The sequence below is a fragment of the Jaminaea rosea genome (assembly GCF_003144245.1).
Source record: "Jaminaea rosea strain MCA 5214 unplaced genomic scaffold BDZ90scaffold_12, whole genome shotgun sequence".
NCBI lineage: Eukaryota > Fungi > Basidiomycota > Exobasidiomycetes > Microstromatales > Jaminaea > Jaminaea rosea.
Genome location: NW_020289986.1, coordinates 170,448 through 187,722, shown reverse-complemented (window position 1 = coordinate 187,722; position 17,275 = coordinate 170,448). Strand labels below are relative to the sequence as shown.

Below are 17,275 nucleotides of genomic sequence, written 5' to 3'. Positions count from 1 at the left end.
ACTTCCACGCCGCCTGCCCGTAGCATGGCTCACTTGACGTTCAGTTTGTCGTTTGCCATTTCCAATCGCGCAGATACCTGGAGCAAAGCCTGGCTATTGAAGATAGAGGTCTCAGTGGATATAAGCTACAATTCGGGTGGTGGGGAAGCGAGAAAAGAGGGAAAGCGGCGACCAAATGAAGAGAACAAATGTTGCGGGAGGAATGTGGCGGCGCAACGCGACTCCAGCCGTGAGGTAGCGAGCGTGAGGGGGTGCATAGACGTGTGTGTGTGCGCTGTTGTGAGATGACGAGATGAGGGGCGCGAGGCAGAGTGCAGCAGTAGATCGTGTATGCCGCCGCTCAGCTAACCGGACGCTCGTCGGATGTGGTGACCCCATCTTGCTTCTCGGTGATGCTGATGGCTCGTGCGGTGACGGGGCCTTTTATTGATTGGAGGCGTGAGGATGTTGAGGATATCATGTTGTAGGTGCCGCTCGCTCTATTCTTCTGTGCTTGGTTTCATCGCGAGAGTCTCGCTCATGGTATCTGCGCCTATGCGCCTCAATGCCTTGCCTGATCGATGCCCCCTCGCCCAGTCAGCGTCGCATCCCGCGAGCCCAGATCGCTCCCAATGGCAAACCAGTCGGACGACGTATTGAGGTGGCTACCCATGCGCTCCAGGCCTCCATCTCCTGATTCGCCATCCAGTGTCATGTGGATGCGAGGAGTGAGTCGACCCGTTTGCTGCAGAGTAGGCGACGCCAAGGTTGTGCTCGTGGGCTGCTGTTGGTCATGACGCATCAGGTGGCTCATCGAGTCCGAAGAGAGGAACTGCGAGGGGGCGTCTGACTCGCGTTCCAAGTGCGAGAACTGCTTTGGTAGCGGTGGACGAGAGCGTCGGCGGTCATTCTGCTGCTCAGCCCCATCTTGACGGGAAGGCGACATGGTGGAGGCAGAGGAGGAGGGGACGACTTGCTGCGTCGCGCTGCTGCTCTTTTCCTGCGACTTTTCTCCCGTCCTTCTCCTGCTGAGTGATGGCATGCGAGCGGGTGGTGGCATCGAGTTGCGAATGCCGTGCTCGCTGTCATTGAAGTCGGGCAGGGGAACGTCCTTCATGAAGAAGCATGCTATGACGCCCACAGCGCACAGAGGGATGAAGAAGAGGAAGGAGGAGCGCAACGCCGAAGCAAAGGCTGGCTTTACGGCGGCTTGCAGCTCAGGCGGCAGCTTCTTGAGTTCGGTAGCGAACCCGAGCGCCGTCTGGCCTGTGAGACCAACTTCCTTCGCTCCAGGGATGGCAGCGAGCTTGGGCGAGACCTTGGAGGTGAAGATGGCCGTGGCGATCGCAATGCCCCAGACGCTGCCGAAGGAGCGCGAGAAGGCGAAAGTGGCCGTCGCATGGGCGATCTCTGATACGGGGAGGCAGGCTTGGATCGGAGGGAGTGTGAGGGCAAAGATTGCTCCAATGGCAATTCCGGCAATGAGCTGGAATATGACCCACTCCCACTTGGGCGTGTCGATGTCGAAAAGGTAGATCAAGCCGAACCCGACGGTCATGAGCATCCACCAGAGGATCATCTGGATCTTGTACTTGCCGGTGATGGCCATGATGAGACCAGCGACAACAGCAGCTGGAGCTGCGGGCGAGGTCGAGGGCAGGATGTCGAAAGCCGACTGAAGAGGGCTCGCATCCTTGATCGACTGAAAGTAGATGGGCATCACGTACACAGCGCCGTAAAAGACGATGCCGTGCAGAAAAGTGAGGAAGAAGGAGATGGCGGCCGTCGGGTGAACAAAGAGGCGCAGTGGCAGAATCGGGTCCTTTGCCAGAGGATTGGGCAGGAATTCGATGAGAAAGAAGGCAATGAGGCCGATGATGCCGACGACAAGCGGCACGTAAATGCGAGTGCTGCTCCACGGGTGCTCGATGCCTCCCTCGGTGACGGCGATGAGGATCGAAACGACACTGCCGAAGAGGACGAAGTTTCCGAAGATGTCCATGCGGTGGAACTGGGCCTTGAGATCCATGGGAGGACGCCTGAGCTTGAGGAAGGGCACGCAAAGGATGCTGGCAAAGCCGCCGATGGGTAGGCTTCACGCGGGAGGAGGAAGGGGAGGAAAGTGTCAGCACCGTGTTGCATATATGCTCTCGTCGTGTCGAGCCAGACTCACTTGAGCCAAAAGATCCAGCGCCAGTCGTGCTTGCTGAAGACGCCGCCGAGGATAGGAGCAACGAGGGACGAGATAGCGAATACGAGACCCATTGCGCCCATGTACAGACCTCTTTCTCGCAGCGTCGTGATGTCGGAGATGATGATCTCGACGATGGCCTGAATTCCACCGCCTCCGACTCCCTGCACGCCACGGCCAACGACGAGAATGAGCATGTCCTTTGCGAGAGCGCAGATGACGGATCCGCCGAGGAAGAAGAAGATGGAGAGGAGGAGCGAGTTACGACGACCAAGAACGTCGGCAAGACCGCCCATGAGAGGCTGAAAGGCCGTGACGGTAAGGAGGAAGGAAGAGGTGACCCACGTACCCGAAATGGAGCTACGTGGCAATTCTTCGATGATGGTAGGCAAGGCCGTGCTGATGATGGTGAGATCAATAGCGGAGAGGAACATGACGACCATGAGTGTGGTCATGATGAGCCAAAAGCGCATGCCCTTCTTGTTGCCCGCCTGCATGGTAGGCTGTGCATCCTGCTGATGCCGCTGAACTCCAGTCTCATCTGCGTTGCTGCTTGAGTGATCGAATGAGGAAGAGTGGTTGTGGTGGTGTCGCGCCTCGCCGTATGTCAGGACGCGCCCGTCAACGTTTCCTGTACTGGAGAAGCGCTTGGAGTCGGAGAAGCGATATGAGGGGCTGGTGTTGTGGTGATCCTTCATCTGGGGGCTACCGACGAGGGTGTGAGCCGGCGAGTAAGGAGCATCAAAGGGCCCCTTGGCCTCGTCTTCGGCCGCGATGGGTGAGCTCGGAGGCATGGCCCTGATAGGACGATGGTAGCCGATCGTTGCGCCAGCACCTGGACTGACTGGTGTTGGTGGGGGAGGGTACTGGTGTAGAAAGTAGTCGAAGCCGTCAGGTCCAGCTACGGATTCTTCGAGGTACGGATGGGTGTTGTAGGAGACTGAAGACTGAGGTTGAGATTGTGACTGAGCGTAAGGGTGAGGTTGACGGGGAGTTGAGGAAGGCAAGAAGCGCCTCATGTCCGCGGCATCGTGCTCGTAGAGCGAGCCAGTCGAGTCCATTCTGAGCCACAAGCAGCCAATGTGGGGAAAGTGACTAGCCTGTCAGCTGGGAACGAATCGTGGGTGGGCCTTGGCACTGCCTCGCACTCAATGCGATGCAGTCTTGGTGATCACACGGCAAGTCGGGCGAACTTGGTACCTGCAACGATGCGGCCAAGCTCAAACTCTGGCGAGGGAGCGAGAGCGCGAGGTTACTATGGGCCTACCAGCGTGGTGAGAACAGAGTAGGCGTCCTTTCGGCTCAATACCACGGCACGATGACGGCCAGCTCAGCGAGGGCGGCGGCGGGTGGGCTGCTAGTGGTACGCCTGTTCGTCGATGCGAGTTGAGCTCGGGTGTCGTTGCTGAGAGCGACTTGTGAAAGAGTGTGAAGCGCGGTAATCTCGAAGAGGAAGGGAGAGGGAGGAGAAGGAGGAGTAGCAGCAAGAGGAGAGAGAGGGAGCTCAAGGTTCGGTTTCTCCTCCTGTGCTGCTGTCGTCGCTGTCTGCCGTGCCGTACGTTTGACTTCGCGTGTGTGTGTGCGGTGCGTTGATGAGCTGCTACTCGGATCTCAACGTCAATTAGAGTACGAGGTGCGTCGCGAGCAGACGAGTGGGAGGGGGCGTGGTGATGCGAAGAGGGGGAGACGAGGGCACGATAGGAGAGGAGCGTGAGGAGAGGAGAGGAGGTGAAGGATCGAGGTGCGTACCCCCAATCCCTTCCTTGGCTCTGCCTCCTGAATCTGAGCCAAGCTTCCGTCGTCGTCCCGCTCGACACTCGACACGCTCCGGCTTGTGTGTGCGTCGTCGATCATTGATTGCTGTTTTGGCTGGCTCGCTTGACATGAATTGGTTTCTGTTGCGTTGCATCTGCCTTCTCTCTCGGGCGGGGACCAACTCCGCCGCCTGCGCCCTTGGCCGCCCGCCGCTGCGCCCAACACTCACGTACGGCAAGGCAAGGCGAGGCTGGCCGGCGTGAATGCGCCTTTGACCCGCACGCCGCCCCGCCAACCAACGCACGCACGCCGCTCGAGATGGAGCGAGGCGCAAGGGATGAGCGGGCACGCGCCAAGCTGGAGTCCGGGCGGCTGCCACAACGAGCATTTCTGGGTAGAAGAGGCTAGCAGTCGTCGTCCGAATTAGCAGCGCCTTCGAAAGACGCCGTACCATGAGCGACAAAGGGGGGATAGAAGCCTCGTAGCAACGACAGCAACGACTTTAGGGGCGCGATGTTGACGCCAAAGAGCATGAGCGATACGTGTCTCGCAATGGCTTGGCAGCATTGAGGGGGCGATCGAAGGGGCTCGAGCTTTGTTCGGGAGGCACGAGCGTCGACCAGGCACAGGGGGGTCCGAGCTCGGCCACGAGCAGGGGCCGTAGCATGCTCTTGCGCAGGTAGGCACAGAAGATGGCCTGATCCACAGCAAGTCTTGCAATCGTGCTACAGGTCTCGAAAGTTTCTCGGTTTGTTGAGCGTGAGAAGCTCGTATGGATAATCGTATCTTTAATATGGCAGGCATGAGTGGTGGCCGTGCGAGCGAGGGCGTGGCGCGAAGGAGATCATAACTGGGCAGGCGACCAGAGGCGCGAGGGTTCGTGTCAAACGATAACAATGGATGAGGTATCCATCCTCATGACGGCGATCAAGTGTCCTTCAACGAATCCATTGAGCAGTGATAGACGACGGCGAGGGCAATTTGACTCGACGATGACTAGAGCTGCGGGTGGTACGGGCGCCAACAGCCTTCTGACTGCAGCGCAGCAATTCCTCTGACGAGCGCCAGATAGCTCGTATCAGTCACGACATCAGTCACGACATCGCTCAGTCGTGCTCATTCGTTCGACGTCGTTTCAGGTCATCGATGATGATTCGAGAGCATCAAAGGTGACCACCTTCATCGCCGCTTCCAAGCCTTAACTCCGTGGGTGCGGCCTGCCTCTGCTGGCAGACGGACAGCGCCGGCCTCCACCGCGCGCGAGAAGAGTTGACGCGGCGAATGGTGCGACGGACGTCGTCGTCTCACTCATCACCGCACCCTCCTCATTAGCATCCTCAACTCAGCTTTACTACAAGAGGTGCGCGGACGAAAGAGGCCTGATTGACTTCTACACCAGCTTATCATCGCTCTGCAACCCTTCACAGCTTCCATCATGGGCGTCACTGAGATCAAGTCATTCGAACAATTCAAGGAGGTCATCGGCGGCTCCAAGCCCACGATCATCGACTTCTGGGCAACCTGGTGCGTTCACATTCGCCACCCGCGCTGGCTGAGATAGGCAGCTGCTCACTAACCCCTCGCAATCCTTTGCTTTCCCTTGGCTCACACAGGTGTGGTCCCTGCAAGATGATCTCTCCCATCTTTGAGAAGATTTCAGACACGCCCGTCGGCGAGAAGCTCGGTTTCTACAAGGTCGACGTAGACGACCAGGAGCAAATCACCCAGGAGCTGGGTATTCGTGCCATGCCCACGTTCGTCGTCTTCAAGGACGGAGACAAGATTGACACCGTCGTCGGCGCTGATCCCGCTAAGCTTCAGGTGAGTTTGCGGCGATGATAATTGGCCCGGGATGGGAAAGCGTTGGGGAGGCAAGATAGGACGCTCGGTCCACAGTAGCCGTGATGCGCGGCGAGGCCAGGCAGGTCAGCGCAGCTGAGCGGAGAGGGAGCGAAGTCACGGAGCAAGCAGCATGCGTACGGTAGCATCGCACTCGTCGAGCACAGTTTAGCTGACCTGCTCATGGCCCACTTCCCTCCATCGTCTCGACCCTGTTCGCTGCACAGGCCGCCATCAGCAAGTACGGCGCATAAAGTTGACACTCACTTGACAAGCTGGTATCTTCGGGTAGCGAATGCCCACTTTCTCAACTCGAAACCCTCGATGCACTTTAATCAGAATGACCTTGTCGGGCACGCGTGGGTGTATCAAGGCCCTCAGAAAGTGATAACGGGAAATCTTGGAAAGTTTTGAGGGTGCAGTTCACTCATCACTGGGAAGTTCTGGCAGATCTTCGCGAAACCTGCGTCGCCGCCGCCGGTAGTATTGCGTATGATGGCTTCGCAACCTCCGATTACCACAAACGATGGTATCGTCGCTGTGCATGAAGCAGCCGTACGAGCTTGAGATTATCGAACTCGTGCGACTTTCGCTGTGTCCGAAACTTGGTGCACCTGAGGACTTTCAGAGGTCTTAGAGTCGCACGTGAGCGCAGGTATGATACGCTCATCGTTGCATCATCGGAGCACCGCCGAGACGCCACGTTCGTTCCCAACAAGGATGTCGCGGCCTTGACAATGGGAGGGTGACAAGCCATAGCCAAGCTCTCCCACCGGCAACGCGGACACACTGTCGCCGTATTGGCGAGCAATGTGAGCGGGTACATGATCGAGATTGAGCGGTGACCCTTGCTACTTTGTCCCTGCGACCAGCAGGCAATGAATGTCGTTCATCGCCCCGTAGGCGGGAGGCTGAAGCGAAGGGCGGGGACGGCATTCGTGTCCAAACCTTCACCAGCTTTCACGAAGATCAGTATCAGAGGCTCGAGAGTTAAGCTCCAGAGCTTGCAATGATCTCAATGTCATCAGCAAGAGGGTGACATGCGAGTCACCGAAGAATAGGCAGGCGTAGCCCTTGCCGGGCGAGAGAAGTTTTGAATGCAGGACCATGGTAGCTCTCGACGCCTGCAGGCAACGCTCAAACTCGCTATGTCTAGCATTCTTGCGCCATCGTCTCATCGAGGAGCTACTGCAGTCCACGCAGGACGCCAAAACTCGAGGGTTGAGTGAGCCCAACGTCACACCAGGCTGGACGTCAATTTGGAGGCAGGCCACGAATACGCATCGGGACGTCGACAGTCGAGTGAAGTTCATTGGATGAGCAGGGTAGTCAATGAAGTTGTCGCTGTCGCTCGGTCGGGCAAGCTTTGGCCGCTCTTTGCCTCTGCGGCCGTACCCAACATCTCGACGACATTAATTTTCCGGCCACTCATTTCACACCCAGGTCTTGGGGGGTCCACCGACGGCCAATTAACCAAGCTCAAGCATCGCATCCCATCGCGTCCGTCCGATCATCCTCCGCTTGAGAGCACTGGTCGTCGCATGAGTTTGCCGGCTAGCTGGCCTAGGTAGGCCAAGCACGCAGAGCCCGCCGAGCAGGCAAGATCAACGATCGACGCCCATCGAGCAAACATCGGATGACCTGGCGCGTAGAGTGCCTGCAAGGCCGCAGCCGAAGGACAGAAGCGCGTGAATGTTTCAAGGGAGCGAGGGAACGGAACGTTGAGGCAATCGTCGACGGCGCGAGCAGAGAGCGATGTTCGCTCGAATGATGACGAGGACGACAACATCAGACGAGCAAACGAGTAGGGCGAAGTCTTCGCTTTGAGCTCTTGTACCCCACTCGCTCGCCCTCCGATCTCTCGTCAAAGACACTTGCTTGCTTGGATGACAAGAGCGTGCGCGCGGCCACCATTCCTTCTCATTGCCTGCGATTGCCTCAGCGACTGGCGCCGCCGCACCCCGCACCGCACGAAAGGTGACGCCCACTCACATGGTATCGTATGCGACAGCAACGACGAGACCAATCAACGCACGACCTAAGCTCGCGAAACCCACACTCTCTGCTACCTGTCGATCGACAAACGATTTCATTAGCGCATCATGGACTGTACCCCAGAGCCGTACGACAGAGTGGTAATGAAGGTAGAGTAGGCGAGCTCACACGCCTGACCGCTTCGATCACCCAGCTTCTTGTTGTCTCTGAAGTCTTCAACTATGATTCGTGCGTTTGATGCTGTGCTGCGAGCGATGTGATTGTGTCGAGGAAGGAAGATTTGCACGCAGCGACGAGGCTTGGTGATTACGAGGGTGAGCAAAGGTCTCTTCGCAGCCCGCTCGTCTTTTTCACCCTTGATAGGAGATTCAAGCAGAGAAAAGAAGGGAGGCGTCTTCGTCGAGAAAAGAGCGGGCTGTGAGCGGGCTGGGAGAGGGGCCAGGTGATTGGAGCGGGGCGCTGGAGCGGGAGGGCGTAACCTGAATCACCGCTGCAGAGAAGCAGGTGGCATTTCACCTCCGCACTGCGAGCTCGACCTCCTGACTCCTCGACTGCTCGTTGCCAACGGCGGATCTCTCGACGTTGCTGCCGCTGCCGCCTCGCTTCGGCGGGCCACATCAACACATCCAGGCTGAGCGTCAGGCCACTGTGGCCGAGTATTTCGAGCGTACGAGAGGCAAGCAGACCCCTTCGTTAGAATCGCAATCGAGGCGACGAAAGAGGGCCGATCCCTCACCCTCCGACGCCCTCCTTCGCTCATTCATCACGTCGTAGATTAGCTTGGCTCAGGGCAAACTGGCCAACTAGGTGTAATGCGATGCAGTCTCTGTCCATGCATTCGCACGAGCAAAGCAGTCGAACCAAGCGTGCGAGACGGCGGAGGTAGCGGCGGCGACGGCGGCGGCAGCGACAGGGACAGGGACGAGGGACGGCAACGAAGATGAAGCCGTGGTGCAACGTAGTCGTGTCGTCGTTGCGAGGCGGGCAATTGACAGGCGGGCAAGCTGACTCCCACCCCACGTCAGAGAGAGAGCAAGCGACAGCCAAGCCTGCCGCTCGCTCAGCTACAGCTATTGGCTGGCCTCGCTCAATACAAGATGAAATGACCCTCGACTCCAGACCCGAGCTCGACTTCCCTTCCCTCCTTACCCTCACTACCATCCCTCACCACTCAAAACCACCACCACTCCTCCCCTCCCCTCCCCTCCCCTCGATCTCCTCTCACCCTCCCGCCCTCTCTGGACCAAACTCCAACACTCGACGACACGCTCAGCTAGCTGCTACCTCAGGGCCGCCTCCAACGTCGCCACACCCTATCAACCCGTACGCCGCCGCTACCAAGCCAGCCGCTACCCGCCGGTGATTGGTATCTTTGTCGTCCTCTTCCGTGCCGCCCACACCTCTCTTGAGATACCATCCCGCTCACACCGCCCCGCCGAGCCGCTCCGCCGCTACCTGCCGGCCCGCATTTCATACCGCCCCTGAGCTGCGTAGCGCTTACCCCCTGGCTCCTCAGCAAGGCGGGCGTAAATACCAACGGACCGCCCCTCTCTCGAGCGAGCAAGCATCGGGCCTCCTCTTGCCAGCAAGCAAGCAAGCAAGACCAAGCGGCTCCTTAGTCGTCGGCATTCGCTCATCATTTGGCTCATAACGGTCTCCTCTTCATCATCGGCCGCCCCACTTCTTTGATTGCACAGCGGCGTCGATTACCATCATCTTCCTCCTTCCTCTCACTTCTCCTCCATCGTCATACACAAACGCGCAATGGCTACCGCAATCGGATCCACCCTCGGCGCTGTCAAGCAGACCTTCTGGGAAGTTTGGGGCGAGCCCGCTCTCACTGCCACTGGTCTGTACGAGCCTCAAGATCGCACTTACGGACGATATGCTATCCCTTTCTCACCCATGGAGCAGCGACTACACGCCAACGCCGACGTCACCGTGTGGTTTGGCAAGGCCATGATGCCCAATGGCAAGGACTTCACATGGTACCAAGTTTGGGAAGACCACGCTGCTCAGAAGCGCACTGGTCGTAAGGCAGATATCCTTTTCGTTCACGGAACCGGTGTCCATGGTGAGCACGTGCCAAAGTCAATATGGTGATGGGCTCGTAAACTGACCTCCTCCACGCTCCTTGGTGGGTGCACCTTCATAGGCGGAACCCTCGCATCGCACTCTCGCCGCTACCTCGACGCTGGATTCCGTGTCATTGTCCCCGATCTTCCCTCTCACGGCTACTCGACGGGCGTTCACGTCTTCCAGCACGAGATCCGTGGCTACACCTCTGGCCTCCATGCCGTGCTTCACGACATTGGTGCTCGCGATGACAACCTCTACAACAATGGCGAGCTTCTCCTCAAGGGCCAGCGCCGTGACTGCTTCCTCTTGGGTCTGTCCTTTGGTGGCCTCGTCGCTCTCTCCTACGCCCTTCACTACCCAACGTCGCTGCGCTCCGCTGAGGCAGATGACTGGGAGATGCCCGTAGACGGCATCGTCGCTGTAGGCCCCATGATCGGCTACTCGGTCCAGAACTGCTCCATCTCACCGACGGCTGAGAAGCTCATCTCGATGGCCAACCATTACCTGCACCTCTCGCGCCTAGAGCTCGTTGTCCCCCACAAGAAGTGCCTCGACAAGGACCCGAAGGTCTACAAGACGCTCGTCACCGAGGACAAGCGCTCTCACCAGGGCGCCTTCCGCATCGGTCACCTCGCCGCTCTCCACTACGGCATGATTGAGCTGCGCAAACGCGCGCACGAGATCGTCCACCCCATCTTCGTCCAGCAAGGTGGCCAGGACCGAGTCGTCGACTTCAACTACTGCGTCGACTTTGTGCGCGACATCAACTCAACGGACAAGCGTTGCGTCGTCTACCCGGTCTGCCAACACGTCATCTACCGCAAGGCAAAGACAGAGGAGGAGGACCAAGCTGGGCGTGTAGCCTGCATCGAGGACAACGTCGAGTGGATGTGCGAGCGATCCCGCGTGCCTACGATGCACCGCCAGCTCTCCGCCATCTCGATGCAATCAGACGTCACCATGTACGACGAGGGCGTCCCGATCCACCCGCTTGCCATGGGAGAGGACGGCTTCAACAAGCGCAACCCTCTCTCATCGGCCCTCCTGACGCCTATCCAGCCCTCAACGCCCAGCTTCCCGCAGACCAGCGAGGCCTTCTTCGATCCGTCGAAGCCCATCCCCACCTACGCAGAGTCAGAAAGCGGAGACAGCGACGACAGCAACGAGGAGGACAACGCTCACCCGCTCCTCGCCAAGGCTCATCCAACTACCCTGCCCTTACTGGCTAAGATCGCTGCGGAGCGAGCGTACAGGGCAAACTGGAGCTTGCACGAGCAGCTCAGGCCGTACGACATCTCGTGCGAGCACAAGAAGAAGTAAAGGGAGCAAGTGAGCGCAATACCAAGTAGCAGCACCTCGCAGTCCATTCACCTTCACGCTCGACAAAGTCTCTCGCACGCAAGCGCACACATCCGTCCCCTCGTACTCGACAAGCTGTCCTCAACCTTAATACCAAGCACGCTGCCTCTACGCGCGTGTCCTCCCGCACTCGTCACCACGACTACCATTACCGCGCGACCACCCTCTACTTCTGCGCTACTCCCCGATTCGGCACGACGTGACTCAATCCTAGACTTCAACATGCATCCGACCCGGCCCAGACTCAGACTCAGCCTCAGACTCGGCGACCATTTCCTCATCTTCTTCAATTGCTCAGGTCTCCCCTTTGACCTCCTCTCTCTCTCGGTCGATTGTACGCGCGCGAGCGACGAGGCCGCTGCTGCGACGTCGACTGCCACACGCTCTCTTCCAGCCTACGCATCCATCAAAACGGCGACGGCCACTACGTCCAATTTCTTCTTCGCCTATCACCCTAATCACCTATCTTTACCCTCGCCTTTGTCTCTCCTCTCTCCCAGATTTCAGTCTCTTTGTCTTACCTATCATAGTAGTAGCAGTTAGTCGCATCAATAGCTCAGCAGCACAGCTTGCTTTGAGCGAAAGAGCGCAAATGTGATGTGAAACCTTATCCCCATTCTGATCGTGAGCACGAGTGATTGGCTACGGCGAGCTGGTCTGACTACTTGATACCATTGACGTCCTCGTTGCGTCTTCTGCCTAGAAACGTCCTCCGAGGCCTAGGCCTGAGCCTTATCTCCATGCGCTCGTTGGTGATGCTCCCTTGTTACTCCCAGCCCTCCTCCCGCCTCGCCCTCCTCCGGCGCCTCATCCTTCCATCATCCTCTCTGCCCCTCGATCCTATCACGAACGGTGTCCCTTGATCCATCCCCCCCAGAGGGCCGGCGAACCAGCGTGAAAGAACGCCGTGAGAGGTGAATGCAGCCTTGCGGAAGATGAAATCGATCCCGTAGTCGCAAAGTCGATTCTGGCCACACTGACGCTCAGGCCTCCCGATCGGCAGGTCCGAGCCTGCTGGGCGATCATTGCGTGGCAGACGCAGGTACGCACGATGCATCGTGGGTGGGCTCGAGCGTGCTTGCATGGTGTAAGGGACGAACGTGATGATGAAGTGATTGTGGCGTTCTTACCTCTGACGGAAGCTTCTTCGCTTGACAATGTTGGGGATCACCGACGATCCTCGCCGAGGTGCCGGCCATCTTCGTCCTTGGCCTTCTGCACGAGGTTCGAGCTCTCCTCTACCTGATATCATCTCATCCTACAGCCGCTACACCTCACACACTACCCGTTCGCGTTCCCTCCGTGTTCGTCGGCAGCCAGAAAGCCAGTGCATCGCCTGCGCTTGCCAGTAAAGCCGTCCTCGGACTGAAGCCCAATGCCCTGACTGGTCCGGCATGCCCTTCTAGCCTAGCCGCAGGATGAAGCGTGGCCATCTTTTCCGGAGATGATCGCCCCATCTCACCAGGGGCAGACTGTGGCTGCGTGTCCTTGTCTGGGATCTGCCATACGAGGATGGAGCCATCTGCACTTCCCGCCAGGACGTACTTGCCATCTGGGGTCCAGGTGAGCTCCTGGCCTGATGAGCCGCTCTCTGCAAGACTCGCGGCGCTCGGCTTTGATGACGGCGAGGATTTCTCTTCCTCCTCGTCCGCAGGACGTCGCTGTATCGTTTCGAGCCCCTTGTGTCCCACCAATCTCCATGCATACGCCCCGCTGTACGAGTCGACAACGTAGTGCTGGTCCCCGGCCGTGCCCACCAGCAGGTGCCCCGAGGAGGAGCTAGGGCTGAAGGAGAGAGACGTGATGACTGGCTGGCGGGGAGGCATCGAGAAGCGAGAGAGGTAGGCGTCATCATCCATCGAGATGGTGAGGAATGGGCTGTCGGAGAATTTGCGAGCGTCGTAGAGGAGGATGCTTCGGCGTTCGGAGATGGAGAGGGCGAACACTTGTCCCGAGGGGTCGTAGGAGAGGCAGGGGTGGCCGTGGATTGGTGTGGAGCCCTACAGTGGGTGCGAGGGGTGTTAGGAGGGTGTGTTAGGAGGCTGTATGCTGGCATCTAGGGAGGATGCTCACCTGCGGAGTCGGGCTCCTCAAGTCCCAAACCTTTACACTTTCATCCACCGCTCCACTCAAGAATGTATCATCCACCGGATTCATCTGCAATATAGTCACCCTTTTTTCATGGCCGCGAAAGTACTGGATGTATCGATTGTCATGTAACGAGTGGTACCGAATCGTGTCGTCCCCCTTTGTACTCGCATACAGCACCGTACTCGATCGATGGGTGAAAGTGACGAGATCGACGCCGTACTTCTTAGAGTGGAGCACCTTTTGATGCCTTCCTGTACGAGTGTCGTATAGGTGAATGCTCTCGTCGGTAGATGAGGTTACGCAGTGCGAGCCCGCATCGTCAAAGGAGAGGGAGGTGAAGTGGTGAGGTGGTGCTGAAGGAGATGCAGGGGCGGAGATGTAGTCGGGCGTCGAGAAGACTTTCGAGGGGCGAAATGAGCTGATTAGAGGGGTGGCGAGGGTGAGCTTGCTGCTACTAGCCGCAGATGAGGCAGAAGGGGCTGGAGCTTTGAAGGCCATGCTGGGTGGTCGGGGGAGGCGCGGGCGACAACTTGGTAGTGTTGGACGAAGAAGCGGTCAACGAGCAACGAGCAACCGGACTCGCGGACGGGCGGATAGAGAACAAAGCGGCTTGTCCGCGTCGACCCACGTGGCTCTTCTGGATCGACCACCCAAGCCCCCCCCGCATCTCGTTGGCTTGTCTTGGACTGACCCGCGCCCATCAACGCTCGCTCCCTTCTCCTCTCCTCAACCTAAGTCCCACCACCTCAATTCGTCATCGCGATGAACTCGAATCGTCACCACAAGCAATCCATGTCCGAGCTTAAGCTCCGCAGATTGACGGAGCATAACGAGCGCCTGAGGGAGGATCTTAACCGTCCCAGGATCAAGGTCTCCGAGGCTGCTGCGAGGTGAGCGCGCGAAACCCGCGAGAGACGAGGAGGCGATTCACTGCGAACTGAAACTGATCGCAATTGTCTCTGATGTTCTTCTCGCATCATGCCCAGCCTTATCAACTACACCAAGTCGACGAGGGATGTACTGGTGCCTTCGGTCTGGGGACCGGTCACCAAGGGGGAGGACCCGTACGCGCCTGGTGGGGGTGGGTGCGAGTGCATCGTTATGTGAGGGTGGAGAGCAAGCAGCATCGAGACTAGACCCGAGCAGACAAGCACATCAGGCTATCAGTGGGACGCATGGCATGATCGTGAGACGACGAAGGCAGAAGGCAAGAGTGCTGGACATAGGAGGGCCGGGAGCGTAGCAGAGACAGGATCAGGAAGGACGGCCATCAGCGATATAGGTGACAACCCGGCAGGCCTCGACACTATCCATCAGCCGCACAAAGGTGTCAGATCCCGACGTCTATCCGCGTATCGCAACAGCGCGATTCGAGATCAGCCTCGCCCGCTGCCGATCCGCCTACCTCCTCCCGTCGCCCTCCTCAAGCTCGTTTGCGGTGCAATGCGTCTTGCCGGCTCCCCATCGAATCACTGCACCCTCCTCCTCGACCTCTTCTCTCAATAAAATCACCACGACGACAAGCTGACGGGACGACAAGATCTCTTCTATATACCCACCGCCTCCTCAACTCTCGCACCTCCTCCCATTCCCAATCAGCCTCACCCCACTTCTTCAGCATCACCATGTAGGGCTGCGAATCCCCTCTAATCCCCTGCCGCGGGTAGTCATTCTCGCGTTGCAATGGTAACGGCCTTTCTTCATCTCATCTTCTCACTGTTGCAGCACAGTGGCGAGCTCACATAGCTGTGGTCATTCTCGTCCCCCTCTCTACGGAGACGCGGGGCTGGCAAGGACGACGAAGGTGACAATGATGTATCAATTCTCGTGCGCATCCCCCACTACTTCTCAAAGCACTGCTCCCACCTGACCCTCTCCATCCTCCCCTCCTGACTGCGCAAGAAGTTCTTCAAAGTGCACATCCCATCTTCCCTCGCCTCGCTATCACATCCGCTGCCCTTGAGCTGCTTGAGCGGCACGATAGCGTCGTTCAAGAGCATCCTAATCAGCGGCTCCTGTCCGCCACCGCACTGAATCTTCTCAAAGACGAGCCGAGCAGCAAAGGGGACAATCTCGCTACTCTTGTATCTCCTCCCCTCGTCCAGCCTGCTAGGCATCGGGTCCAGCGCGGCCGCGAACTCGGGCAGATTCAAGGCGGCAAGGACGTTAGCGATAACGCTATCGTGTGTGAAGTCGACGTAGAACTTCCTGTCTACGGGGAAGGTCCTCGCATAGCTATCCAGCGTGGCATTTTCGCTTGTCTGTAGCTTCGGGTCCCACTTCTGTCCCTCAAGGCGGGAGAGGAACTCGTTCACCCAGCCTACTCCTTGGGCTGGGCCGAGCGGGGAGCCAGAGCCGTACGAGCCGTAGAAGGAGAGGTCCCAGGCGTACTCGTAGGCCTGCCAGTCAGAAGTGCTGAAGAGTGAGCAGATGGAGCGAGCATCGTAGCCGGCGACCGTGTCGTAGCTGCAGAGCTGTTGGAGCCCGTTGATCAAGCGGGGAGTCTGGGCGAGGAGAAGTGGAGCATGTCAGAGAGCTCTGCAGCAGCGGTACCATCCTTCGCATAGTCGACGCGACTCACAATCTCTACTCCCTTCGCATACTGTCCTAACCTCTTCGCCGCATCAATGGCGTAGTGCTCGATCCAGTCCTTGTTCCACTGCCAACCAGGCTCCCATTTCCCACCCTTGTCTGCGTTTGGGCAGGCAAAGTTCGGCGCCATCGTCGTGTTGAAGCCGACGTCCTCGATCTGGATCTCCAGCTCTGCCTCTCTTTCCCAATCCGCGGCACCCAGCGCTCCAGCAAGCCAGTTGCGTCCACTCTCTACGATGCGATGCTGGGACCCAGCCCGAGCGAATAGCTTGCCATGCTTTTGCACATCTTCGTAGATTAGCTTGCCGTAGCGGATTACTGCGGCCACGCCCGAGTCGTAGAGCTGCTGACGACCCAGCGGGACCAGCAATTCCTTGCCCAGTCGGTACTCGTACGTGTTGAGGAAGTCGAGGGGTCCACTGAACGTGGGGCGAGGTTTGGCTGCGAGCATCTTCTGGATCTCGATGGCCGGTGAGTAGGAGGTGGGGTATCGACTGCCATGCCTGTGGAGCATATGGACTTGCTCGATCTTGCACGAGGCGGGGAGGGCGTGGTACTTGGCATCATCCACTCCAAAGCCGTCTGAGGGCTTGTAAGGGGTGAGAGGGCCCATGTGGTCGAAGGGCTTGAAGGAGCCGTACTGGCTGGTCGGGAGGTGGGTCTCTACGGGGATCTCTGGCGATGGCCGAGTGCCAGTCAGCTTATCCTCCTCCTCGAGCTGGCCAGGGGCGCCCGTAGCCGTCGGACCAGGGTGGCCCACATCACCGGGAAAGGTGTAAGGGACAGACCCGCCCTTCCACACCTCGCCACCGTACGACCAGATCTTTTTTGCTCCACCCTGCAATGCCTCTGAGTCGCCCAGTGCGAAGTAGAAGACCCCACCCAGGAGGAAGAGGGCGATGGCGATGACCAGTCCACGGATGAGGGGCGGTGAACGGCGAAAGGTCTTTGTTCCCTCGACGAGCCAGGGTGGTCGCCCAGTCGTGGGGTCCGCATTGGAAGATGCGGTAGCGTCTGCAACTGCTCGCTTGGCCAAGGCCTTGATACGGCGTTTCTCGAGCATCTCGTCGGACTGTCCTTCGATGTCGCTGCCGGCGTCGTCATTGTCGTCGTCGTCGTGCTGCGCCGAGGGGATTGTGTGGACTCTAGGTCGACCGCTCTTGGGGTCTGTGTCTAATCTATGGAGGATGAGAGCCTCTGACTCGGCTTCCTCGTCGGCCGCTTCGTCGTAGCGGGGCGGAGCCATGATGCTGGTTGTAATGCTCGAGTGATGATCGTGGTGACGGAGCGAAGGCAAGCCGACAAGGTTGCTCCTCGTGCCCTTGATTCCTTGATGCCCTCGCCGCCCGTCGATCCGTCGTCCGTGCGGAGAGGCACAGACCAGACGAGTGCAGG

General features: G+C 58.6%; 6 protein-coding genes across 6 annotated transcripts; 3 read left to right on the top strand and 3 right to left on the bottom strand.

The window, feature by feature from the left end:
• Positions 1–142: 142 nt before the first annotated feature.
• BDZ90DRAFT_55383 (MFS general substrate transporter) lies at positions 143–3,511 on the bottom strand. Its single transcript, XM_025509674.1, has 2 exons — positions 2,153–3,511; positions 143–2,072 (listed from the first exon to the last, which is right to left on the bottom strand). Exons 1-2 carry the CDS (start codon positions 3,229–3,231, stop codon positions 542–544), a joined length of 2,610 nt encoding a protein of 869 aa, XP_025360596.1. The 5' UTR covers positions 3,232–3,511; the 3' UTR covers positions 143–541.
• Positions 3,512–5,257: 1,746 nt separating this feature from the next.
• Positions 5,258–6,113, top strand: BDZ90DRAFT_233581 (thioredoxin). Its single transcript, XM_025506681.1, has 4 exons — positions 5,258–5,285; positions 5,353–5,449; positions 5,539–5,746; positions 5,992–6,113. The coding sequence occupies exons 2-4, from the start codon at positions 5,361–5,363 to the stop codon at positions 6,016–6,018; spliced, it is 324 nt and encodes a 107-aa protein (XP_025360595.1). The 5' UTR covers positions 5,258–5,285; positions 5,353–5,360; the 3' UTR covers positions 6,019–6,113.
• Positions 6,114–9,323: 3,210 nt separating this feature from the next.
• On the top strand, positions 9,324–11,289 carry BDZ90DRAFT_55308 (alpha/beta-hydrolase). The gene is made up of 2 exons (XM_025509673.1): positions 9,324–9,833; positions 9,915–11,289. The coding sequence occupies exons 1-2, from the start codon at positions 9,524–9,526 to the stop codon at positions 11,156–11,158; spliced, it is 1,554 nt and encodes a 517-aa protein (XP_025360594.1). The 5' UTR covers positions 9,324–9,523; the 3' UTR covers positions 11,159–11,289.
• Positions 11,290–12,011: 722 nt separating this feature from the next.
• On the bottom strand, positions 12,012–13,843 carry BDZ90DRAFT_233577 (WD40 repeat-like protein). The gene is made up of 3 exons (XM_025506680.1): positions 13,271–13,843; positions 12,199–13,197; positions 12,012–12,109 (listed from the first exon to the last, which is right to left on the bottom strand). Exons 1-2 carry the CDS (start codon positions 13,784–13,786, stop codon positions 12,472–12,474), a joined length of 1,242 nt encoding a protein of 413 aa, XP_025360593.1. The 5' UTR covers positions 13,787–13,843; the 3' UTR covers positions 12,012–12,109; positions 12,199–12,471.
• Positions 13,844–14,050: 207 nt separating this feature from the next.
• BDZ90DRAFT_222505 (G-protein gamma subunit) lies at positions 14,051–14,395 on the top strand (the record flags this gene model as incomplete). Its single annotated transcript, XM_025504532.1, has 2 exons — positions 14,051–14,178; positions 14,275–14,395. 2 exons carry the CDS (start codon positions 14,051–14,053, stop codon positions 14,393–14,395), a joined length of 249 nt encoding a protein of 82 aa, XP_025360592.1.
• A 586-nt stretch (positions 14,396–14,981) lies between these two features.
• Positions 14,982–17,186, bottom strand: BDZ90DRAFT_233576 (phosphoglycerate mutase-like protein). Its single transcript, XM_025506679.1, has 2 exons — positions 15,870–17,186; positions 14,982–15,792 (listed from the first exon to the last, which is right to left on the bottom strand). The coding sequence occupies exons 1-2, from the start codon at positions 17,124–17,126 to the stop codon at positions 15,130–15,132; spliced, it is 1,920 nt and encodes a 639-aa protein (XP_025360591.1). The 5' UTR covers positions 17,127–17,186; the 3' UTR covers positions 14,982–15,129.
• Positions 17,187–17,275: the final 89 nt, after the last annotated feature.